An 11,672-nucleotide genomic window follows, 5' to 3' on the forward strand; every position below is an offset into this window, starting at 1 on the left:
GGAGGCCTGTAGGGTACTGGTGATGGTAGTTAGCCACTCTGAAGCTAATGCTGTACTGGTGGTGGAAGTTTGTCACTGGGGGGCCTGTAGGGTACTGGTGGTGGTAGTTAGTCACTCCGTGGTCTGTACTGTACTGGTGGTGGAAGTTAGTCGCTGGGGGGCCTGTAGGGTACTGGTGGTGGTAGTTAGACAGCGGGTGGCCTGTATGGTACTGGTGGTGGTAGTTAGTCACTGGGGGGCCTGTAGGGTACTGGTGGTGGTAGTTTGTCACTGGGAGGCCTGTAAGGTACTGGTGGTGGTAGTTAGTCAATGGGAGGCCTGTACTGTACTGGTGGTGGTAGTTAGTCAATGGGAGGACTGTACTGTACTGGTAGTGGTAGTTAGTCAATGGGAGGACTGTAGGGTACTGGTGGTGGTAGTTGGTCACTGGGAGGTCTGTACTGTACTGGTGGTGGTAGTTACTCACTGGGAGGTTTGTACTGTACTGGTAGTGGTAGTTTGTCACTGCAAGGTCTGTACTGTAACGGTAATGGTAGTCAGTCACTGGGAGGCCTGTACTGTACTGGTAGTGGTAGTAAGTCGATGGGAGGAGTGTACTGTACTGGTAGTGTTAGTTAGTCGATGGGAGGACTGTACTGTACTGGTGGTGGTAGTTAGTCACTGGGAGAACTGTACTGTACTGGTGGGTTAGAGTTAGGGTTAGGGTAGTTAGTCTTTTTGTTTGATTTTCATGATTCTGTCTTTCCTGTTCTCTGAGCAACATCCTGCTTTTCCTCTCAGACTGACTGATCCACAACCCCCCCCTCTCCCTCCCTCCCCTCTCTCTCTCCCTCCCTCTCACCCAGCAGGGAACAGATGGTGTGTTCAGGGCTGTGATCTCTGGAGGTCTGACAGTGTTTCCACGCTGATCTGACAGTGTTTCCATGGTGATCTGACGGTGTTTCCACGGTGATCTGATGTTGTTTCGATATAGACCTGACAGTCTTTCCATGGTGATCTGACAATGTTTCAACGGTGACTTGACGGTGTTTCCACGGTAATCTGATTATGTTTCAACAGTGATCCGACCGTGTTTCCACGGTGATCTGACGGTGTTTCCACGGTGATCCGACAGCGTTTCCACAGTGACCTGACGGTGTCTCCACGGTGATCTAAGGGGGTTTCAACAGTGATCCGACCGTGTTTCCACGGTGATCTGACGGTGTTTCCACGGTGATCCGACAGCGTTTCCACAGTGACCTGACGGTGTCTCCACGGTGATCTAAGGGGGTTTCAACGGTGACTTGACAGTGTTTCCACAGTGATCTGACGGTGTTTCCACGGTGATTGGACAGTGTTTCTACTGCAGCTGAAACTGAAGAAGCTTCAATTATCAACGAGTCTGGAGCCTCAATGTTCAAAGTAAGTATCTGCCACTGTTTTATTATGAAGAACTTATGGTATTGTACGTTAATATACAGGATTTTACTGTTATTGTACTTTTATATACAGTACTTTACTGTAATTGCATTTTAATATACAGAACTTTAATATTCAGTACTTTACCATTATTGTACTTTTATACACAGTACTTTATTGTAATTGTACTTTAATATACAGTATGCTACTGTTATTGTATTTTAATATACAGTACTTTAATATACAGTACGTTACCATTATTGTACTTTTATATACAGCACTTTATTGTGATTGTAATTTTATACACAGTACTTTATTGTTATTGTCCTTTAATACAAAGTATTTTAATATACAATACTTTAATATACAGAACATTACTCTAATTTCACTTTAATATACAGTATTTTAATATACAGTACTTTACTGTTATTGTACTTTCATATACAGTATTTTGCTGATATTGTACTTTTATATACAGTACTTCACTGTTATTGTACTTTAACATGCAGTACTTTACTGTTATCATACTGTAACATACAGTACTTAACTGTAATTGTACTTTTATATACAGTAATGTATTGTTATTGCACTTTAATATACAGTACTTTACTGTTATAGTACTTTAATTTACAGTACTTTTGTGTTATTGTACTTTAATTTACTGTACTGTACTGAATACAAATGTGTTTTTTTGGTGACAGGATGAATGACAGATGGACGATCATGAACAACAGTGCATCAGAGCTGGATGCCAAGACACACACACACAAGGTAGGTAGACAGACAGACAGACAGACAGACAGACAGACAGACAGACAGACAGACAGATAGATAGATAGATAGATAGATAGATAGATAGATAAAGAGACAGGGAGATGGGGAGACACGTAGAGAGACAGGTGGTGTTAATTCCTTTAAGGAGGTTTAGTGTTTTCAGTGTTTAGTGTTTGACAGATGAAGGCGATAATCTGCAGCATCTGCTGCCTGTACGTGAACAAACACCACACTTACTCTACCCTAACAACACCTTAACACCACCCTTGCACCACCCTAATAAAACCCTTACTCCACCCTAACAAGGCCTTAACACCACCCTTACAACATATTAACACCACCCTAACACCACCATAAAAACACCCTTACTCCACCCTAACAACAACTTAACATCACCCTTACACCACCCTAATAACACCCTTACTCCACCCTAACAACAACTTAAGACTACCTTACAACACATTAACACCACCCTAACACCACCATAATAACACCCTTACTCCACCCTAACAACACCTTAACGTCACCCATACACCACCCTAATAACACCCTTACTCCACCCTAACAACATCTTAAGACTACCCTTACAACACATTAACACCACCCTAACACCAACATAATAACACCCTTACTCCACCCTAACAACACCTTAACATCACCCTTACACCGCCCTAATAACACCCTTACTCCACCCTAACAACACCTTCAGATGACCCTTACAACATATTAACACCACCCTAACACCACCATAATAACACCCTTACTCCACCCTAACAACACCTTAACACCACCCTTATGACACATTAACGCCACCCTTACACCACCATAATAACACCCTTACTCCACCCTAAAACACCTTAACACCACCCTTACACCACCAAAATAACACCCTTACTCCACCCTAACAACATCTTAAGACTACCCTTACAACACATTAACACTACCCTAACACCAACATAATAAAACCCTTACTCCACCCTAACAACACCTTAACATCACCCTTACTCAACCCTAAAATCATCTTAACACCACCCCGACAACACCTTCCCACCCCCCTAACCCCACCATAATAACACCATTACTCGTCCCTAACAATTCCTTAACACCACCCTTACACCACCCTAATAACACCCTTACCCCACCCTAACAACACCTTAAGACTACCCTTACAACACATTAACACCACCCTAACACCACCATAATAACACCCTTTCTCCATCCTGACAACACCTTAACACCACCCTTACAACACCTTACCACCCTCCTTACACCACCATAATAACACCCTTACTCCTCCCTAACAACACCTTAACACCACCCTTACAACACCTTACCACCCTCCTTACACCACCATAATAACACCCTTACTCCTCCCTAACAACACCTTAACAACACCCTTACAACACCTTACCATCCTCCTTACACCACCATAATAACACACTTACTCCACCCTAACAACACCTTAACATCACCCTTACTCCACCCTAAAATCATCTTAACACCACCCGACAACATTTGTTGTCCCTAACCCTAACCCTAACTTTTATTTTTTTAACCTGTGCTGTCAGCATGCTGGGCATACAACACAGAGTATTTCTATGCCATTGCATCCAGGACAGAGTGAGTCTGCAAGTGGAGTTCAAGTTCTCAACCTGCAATAAAACTCTTTATTAATTCTTAAATCATCAAGAACTGCTGCAAATACTCTGTCCTGTCGACGACCTGTAGAATGACAAGAGCACAGTTTTTGGTTATAGAGAACCACCATCAATCCTCCTCTTTGGAAAACTATTTATCATGTTTGGGTCTATAAACAGCTGATCACTACTCCAAGAGGGGGAGAATCACCACGGGTGAGACAAATAAACATCGAAACAAACAACATTTACACAAAAATATAAACATTGGATGACAACATGTATTGAAAAACAGTTAATTAGGTCCAGGAAAACTGGAACTAGAACTGGTCACGTGGCCTCTTCCTGTCATAGTTATGGCAGTAAATGAGGGAGGAAAGGAGAGGAATGCAACCAGGAGGGTGCTGGGGTGCACTCCAAGCAAATGTGGTGGTGTGTGCGTGTGTGATGGGACCGCCTGTATGTGTTTGTGTGTGTGTGTGTATGTGTGTGTGTGTGTGTGTGTGTGTGTGTGGAAGATGTCCACCAATGAGTGTACATGACTTATCCCCACTGGTACTGGTGTAGAAGGTCGGTATTATGTCGTGGCGCCTTCAAGCAGTGTGAAGGGCCCTGAAGCCCCCCGAACTCCGTAGCCTTGTAGACACCTTACAGTTGCAGGAAAGCCCCAAGAACCCTGCCCTGCGGCCACAGAAGACCCCCGGGCCACCAGAGAAGCCAGAGGGCTGTGGAGCAACCCCCACGCCAAGCCCCAAGGAGCATTACCCAGTCCCAGGAAGCACGAGGAGACCCCGCACCCCAGGGGCGCACACATACAACCAACCCCCAGGTGCAGGCACAAGACTCAGCCGCAGGCACAGCACCAAGGCCGCGGGCGCAAGGCACGGACTGCAGACCGACACCCCGCCTGTGCCGCCCGGTCTGCGGGCGAGGCAGCAGGGCTGCCATGCCCACCCACGCCCCATGCAAGGGGAGGCCCGCCCCATCGCAGCGGACCAGACGCCCCACCTGGCATGAGCGCCAAGTGCCAATACATGTATCAGTGTGTGTTCATTGCAGGGCAATGATGACCGCCCCTCCCCATCGATGCCAGCAGGCCGTCAGATATACAGGCCCTCCACCACCCCCAGCAACTGGGGCGCCCGCTGCAGGGAAGCTGCGCAACAGAAGCAAAATGGCCAACAGCCGCCCCCCACACCCCTACCCACACCCACAAGAGCAAACAGCACCCCCAGGGGCCCCGGAAGGCAGCCAGCGGCGCTCTCCGCAGCCCCGCCTGGTCGCAGCACATCTCGGGGAGCATGCTGTGATCTCGGGGAGCATGCTGTGTTCTCGCGAGAAGACAGAAGCCGAAGTGAGTAGTGAGTGGAGACCCAAAATGGTGGCACCCTGCTACACTAACTAACGCACCGGTAGCTCCACCTCAGACAAAATAACAAAGCGAATTGCAAATATTTTTTATATATATATTTTTTTTTAAAAAGGGAACACTGCGCGAAACCAAAGTGGAGGACCTCGAGGATTATATCGATTTTTTTTGCAACGCATACGTGACGGAAGACGACCAGGACTGCAGTAATCCCGCGAAAAGGAAGAAGACCGACTCAGCAACGGACACAGATGATCGCATACCGGGTGCTGTAGAGGTTTGTGTCTTGGATGAGATTAACAAAAAGCTGGACATGCCCGGGTTCGCTTTTCCTAGACATTACCTAGATCAAAGCCAGTCTTGATTTCCTGCCCTGCACGGTCGGTGAGATGCAAAAAACAATGCAGATCTAAAAACCTCCATGAAGCGTCTCACAGCAGAGATGAAAGTTGTCAAAAAAGAAAATAAAATAATGAAAGAGACTATCCTGGATATACAATCCAGAAGTATGCGGGACAACCTCATATTTTCTGGGATCCCAGAGAACAACACCAAGTCCCCTGAAAATATGGTGAAAGTTTTTCTCCGTCTCTCCCTGAAACTCCCGATGGACACTGTGAAGCAGATCACCTTTCACCAAGTTCATCAACTGGGACGCTGAGTCGGGAACCGTCCCCGCTGCATCATTGCTAGTTTGAACACTTCAAGCACAAGGAGCTGGTTAAAAGCCAATGACGGGAGCTGAAAGGAACAGAGCTGGGCATGAACGATCGATTCCCCCGGGAGATCCCGACGGAAAGTGCTGTATCCTGTAACTGAAGGAGAACTGGCAGGAGGGTAAACATGTATCGATGGTTCTGTGTTTATCTTTGTCTACTTGTCATTTGTTTGTGTAGTTATGTATCCCTACAAACTTCCTACAATACTATGGCAGTGAAAGAGAATGTAAAGGAGGAAATCCCAGACTTATCTATGGGAAAGCATGAGAATGGTAGTATAGCTATTGCCTTGGATGCACAGTGCCATCACCCCCTAACTAGCTTCAATGACACTCATTAAGTTTGTTAGTTGGAATGTGAGATCCTTGGGCTCACCTGCTAAACGTAGCAAAATTACTCTTACTCACCTCACCAAGATGACCGCATCTGAGCACCTCAAACTCAAAACTAAATCAGGTTAATAAGATGTTTTCGGCATCATACAACTCAAAAAAAGAGGTGTATCTATATTGATCAATAAAAGTATCCCATATCAGAATAAAACCACAATATCAGAACCAGAAGGGCGTTACATAATGATTAAGGGGATTTTAGGTAACATCAAATTAACCATAGCTAATATTTATGGTCGCAATGAGGATGAACTCTCAAAACTCTTAGAATTCTCTGAATCAATTATTATATTGGGAGGAGACCTCAACACAGTACTGGATCCAAATTTAGACCGTTCTCAAGCCAGAAATATTCACAAATCCCGGCGTTTGTCGGACACTAAAAAACAATATATGAGTGATCTTGCTCTTGGAGATTGTTGGCGATCAAATAACCCACATTCTAGAGAATACACATATTATTCACCACCCCACCAAAGTTTCTCTAGAATTGACCTTTTCTTGACAAGTAACTCCGCACTGTCCAAAATCACTTATCCAGAAATCCACCCTATTGTAATTTTCGATCACGGGCCCATTAGCTTCAATCTGATAAATGAAACAAACCGGAACCCTCCCGGCAGGTGGCGGTTTTAACACCTCACTTTGGACAGATAAATAATTTAAACATTTTTTTTCCAGAGAATGGACTTCCTTCATTGAATTGAATGACTCCCCAGGAAAATCACCATCCTTACTTTGGGAAACAGCTAAGGCAGTTCTAAGAGGTAGTATTATTGCATTCTCCATTCACAAGAAAAAGAAAGGACAAGAATGCCAAAATAAACTCGAACAGCGACTAAAGGAGTTGCACTCCCAACAAGCCCACTCATCTTCTGAGCAAACCGGAAATGAGATCAGGACAATTATCATATTTTCCGGACTATAGAGCGCACCTGTATATAAGCCGCATCCGCTCTATTTAAAAAAAAAAGACATATACAAGCCGCACCGGGCTATAAGCCGCAGATATCTATGTTGAAAAATTAGATATTTACTGCATGTACAGAACGATTTTGAACTGTAAATGTACATGTATGTACCTGAACAGATTCTTTCCGAACAGTGCCTTTTAACACGGCAGCAACTTTGCTGATTAAAACGGAACAGAACCAAGAGAAAAAAAACGGAATTTATTAGCCTTCATTTCTCCTGTTTGAAACCACAAGTCACTTTAATCATCTTCGCTGAAACCCATGAAGTCGTCTTCTTCAGTGTCGGAGTTGAACAGCCTCAGAAGCGCTTCGTCACATCTGTCTCCATCAGTCTCGCTCTCCGTGTCACTGTCATAATCTGTCACCTGTCACTGTCATCCAAGTTGACTCTGAAGGTGCGCCGCTCTCTACGCGTAGCAGTCCAGCCTTTCTGAACCCGTTGGTGATGGTGGATTTTTTCACAGCACTCCACACTGTTAGGGTCCACTGACAGACATCAGAAAAAGATGATTTTCGCATGCGGCCAGTTTTTGTGAATGACTTCTCACCACTTGTCATCCAAGCCTCCCACTCAACCCGGAGTGCAGCTTTAAATGCCCGATTCACACTGATGTCGATGGCCTTCAACTTAAAACTTGCATCATACAAACTTCTTCGTGTGGGTTCCATGATGAAGGGGCGAGGATTTGAAAATAATTACCAGTTGGTAATTTATCGTCCGCGTTCTATCTGCTAAAGAAAAACTAGCATATTCTTCTTTGCGTTGATTTTTCGTCTATCTTATTTTTGATTCTAATTCCGGTTAGAGCGCCCCTAGCGGTGGAAGAAAAATCCACAGAATAGCCGCACCTTTGTATAAGCCGCATGGTTCAAAACCTAGGAAAAAAGTAGCGGCTTATAGTTCGGAAAATACGGTACATCTCAACTTGATACTATCATCTATCAAAAGACACAATTCCTTATGCAACGAACAAGAACAAATCATTTTGAATTACAATGACAAATCAGGTAAATTTCTTGCCAATCAATTGAAACGGGATAAAGAAAAATCACTTATTACAGCCATCAAAGATTCACAGGGTAGAATAACATACTCTCCGCAAGACATCAATAACATATTTAGAGACTTTTATAAAAACCTATATCACTCGGATAATGAATCGAATATATCAAACATTCACTCATTCCTTGGTGATATTGACCTTCCTAACCTTTCGACGGAGCAGGCTACCACCTGAGATCAATCACTTACCTTTGAAGAACTCAGGAAAGCGCTCTTCTCTATGGCCAAAAATAAATGAACTGGATCAAATGGCTGCCCAGTGGAATTTTATAAACGCGTCTGGCCACTTATCTCCCCATTATTCATCAGAATGGTTACAGAGGTCAAGTCAACCTCCACCATGCCTCCGCACATGAATAGCGCTCTCATTTCTGTTTTGCTCCAACCCAATAAGAACCAAACAATCACCTCCAGTTACAGACCCATATTTAATTATTAATTGCGACCTTAAGATTATAAGTAAAACACTAACCAAGAGAAATGAAAAAGTAATCCCATTTATAATTCACCCAGACCAAACAGGCTTTGTCAAAGGCAGACACTCATCCAGCAATATGCGTCGTTTATTTAGTCTGATGAGCAAATCTAAAAGGAACAACTTACTGTCATTGCCTCTTTGGATGCCGAAAAAGCATTTGATAGAGTGAATTGGACATAGCTCTTTTCAATCCCCAATCTATCACATTTGTTTACCCTTAACTTCACTCCATTGCTCAAATCCATTGAAGAAGACCTCATTCGAACAACCTCCCCATCTCACTTATTGGGAGGATAGCAGCAGTGAAAATGAATATACTTCCAAAAATATTTTCAATGACCCCAGTGCAACCTTGGTACATTAGTTTAATACTCTCGACTCAATTGTCAACAAATTTTTATTGGAAATACAAGAAACCGAGAATTAAACTAGCAACACTACTGAAAAACAAAGACTGTGGAGGCCTAGCAGCCCCAAACTCTAGATACTACTATCTAGCAAACCAGCTTCGATTTATAATTAAATGGTTACAACCAGCGTAACAATTGGCCCTTGGATGGCGAGACATTGAACAATCTGAATGTCAGGAGTTATCATTATCCGATCTCCCATTCCTTACTGAATCTATAAGGAAACATAACTGCTTTAAAAACCCATTTATCGCAACAACTCTGTCAACCAGGTGGAAATTCCTCAAACTCAGTCATGACACTCTACCTCCAAACAAATTCACACCAATCTGGCACAACCCAGATTTCTTGGTTAAAAACAGACCAATAATCTCTAGGTCTTGGAAAAGACAAGGAATTACTCATCTGGAACACATTTTTGAAAACAATTCACTTATATCCTTCCCAACCTTAACCCAAAGGTATAATATCGGTGGCCACGGCTTCCTTCACTTCCTTCAATTACAGCAGTCTCTAAAAGTTAAAATCAAATTGACAAACAAAATCCTACAACCACCTGAAATGATTGAACATCTCACTCATATCGGTCACTTGAAAAATCCCTTTTCCAGAATATACAAACTTTTATTAAAAACAGACGACACCTTATCTTTACCTACAATGAAATGGGAAAGAGACCTTGCTGTTCCCACCGATATCAAACTGTGGAAGCTTATTTGCGACACCTTTTCTATCACGAAACACACAATGTTCAAAATGGGTTTTGTGGATGAAGACATTTGCTCTCACTGTTCCATTGATACCAGAGATGACTACTTTCAGGCCTTCTGGCTCTGCCCACCTATTCTAGCATTCTGGAACACCATCACCAAGAAGCTATCAACCCTTCTGGATCGCAGCATTCCAGTCTCCCCGTCTATATGTCTTCTCGGTGACCTTTCCTCAGTCGACCCACCACTGAAGCACCACCAACCCATTTTGATTGCCTTAACAATCACCAAGAAAACAATATTACTCAATTGGAAAAAAAAGACATAATCTCACCACGTCCTAATGGTTGCAGTTATTAATAGATCACTGACATAAGAGGGGGGAGAGATGTGCTCCCAGGGAGTACCTGCAGCTGGCATCTGTGTGTTGGTTCGGGGCGTGGTTGTGGGTTCTGGGGCTCGGGTTGGGGGCGGGGGGGCTGTGGGTCGCTCGTTCAGGTCTTGGCCCTGTGGTCAGTGGGTCGGCGCGCCGCTGGCTGGGCTTAGTGTCCTTCTGCGTCCCGTGGGGGGGTGGCCCGTCGTGCCAAGGCTGGTTAGGCATTCCATCTGGTCCCGTCAACCTGAGTCCTGAACCTGGCTGGCTGTGCTTGGTGCGGGGCTCACCATGTGGCCTCCTTTGTGGGGGGCGGTGTCCTGTCATCACATCGGGCTGCCGGGGTACCTACCCTCTGACGCTCTCTGTGTGTGGGGCACTCGTCGCTGGGGGTTCAGGCTCTGGGTGAGGGTGCCATCTGCTGCCCTTTGTTCTGTAGTCCACATGCTCGGTGGTTGGGGGCTGACCAGGGGCCTGATGGGGGGACGGAGCTCGCTGTAGGTTGGTTGCCACCAGGTACGGGAGGTGGGTGCAATGGAGCGCAGTTAGGTCCAGGGGGAGGGGGTCTGTGTGGTTGCTCCCCGGCTTGTTGCGCCCCTGGATCGATCCGGTCGCGACTCGCCTATCTCTCCCAGTGCCAAAACTCATCCTCAGCACATACACCACACAATGGACCAAGGGCTTGCGGGATGGGCGGGGTGCAGGCTATGTGGGTGGGGATGCGGCGGGCAGCTGCATCCTTGCCTGTCACGCTCCTGTCCAAGTGTGCTTCTTATCCATCCCAAAATTTTCATCCCACCCACATTAGTTTAGAACACATACACTCGCACACCAATCCTACTCCAAAAAACACTCCATCGGACCAGGGTCTGCGGGACACGAGGAGTGCGACTGATTCGGATCGACTTGACTGCAGGACTCGCACCCCCAACCCTGCAATTTTAACTGCAATTACCAACAGCACACATTGAGCACTAGGGTTTTTCCGAGGTGGCCGGTCGCTAGCGGGTCAGTGTTGGGGCGTGGTTGGCCGGGGTGCGGTCGGGTGGGCCCCGCCTCCCGGCCTGGCTGGAGTCCTGGCAGCTTGCGCCTGGTGGCTTGGGATGTGCTGCGACCTGGCGGGGCTGTGGAGAGCGCCGCCGGGTGCCTTCCGGGGCCACTGGGGGGACTGCTTGCCGTTGTGCGCGTGGGTTGGGGTGTGGGGGGCGGCTGTTGGCCTTTTGCTTATGCAGCGCAGCTTCTCTGCGGCGGGCGCCCCGGCTGCTGGGGATGGAAGAGGGCCTGTATACAGTACCTGGCGGCCAGGGGGGGGGGGGGGGGTGTAACATGGAGGTGCCCCACGCTGGACACACGCTGCTACTTGTATGGGCACTTG

At 45.9% G+C, this 11,672-nt stretch overlaps 1 protein-coding gene across 1 annotated transcript in view; it reads left to right on the top strand.

Moving 5' to 3' along the window:
* Positions 1–2,100: 2,100 nt before the first annotated feature.
* The window catches only part of LOC307232623 (fibrinogen C domain-containing protein 1-like), a gene marked incomplete at both ends in the record, with an annotated part of 15,708 nt that continues 6,136 nt past the window's right edge, over positions 2,101–11,672 (top strand). The window contains one exon of the mRNA XM_080003724.1: positions 2,101–2,169. Within this exon, the coding sequence (XP_079859850.1) occupies positions 2,101–2,169 (69 nt within the window). The remainder of the gene's footprint in view (positions 2,170–11,672) is intronic.

Source organism: Zeus faber, assembly GCF_960531495.2.
Source record: "Zeus faber genome assembly, chromosome: 7".
NCBI lineage: Eukaryota > Metazoa > Chordata > Actinopteri > Zeiformes > Zeidae > Zeus > Zeus faber.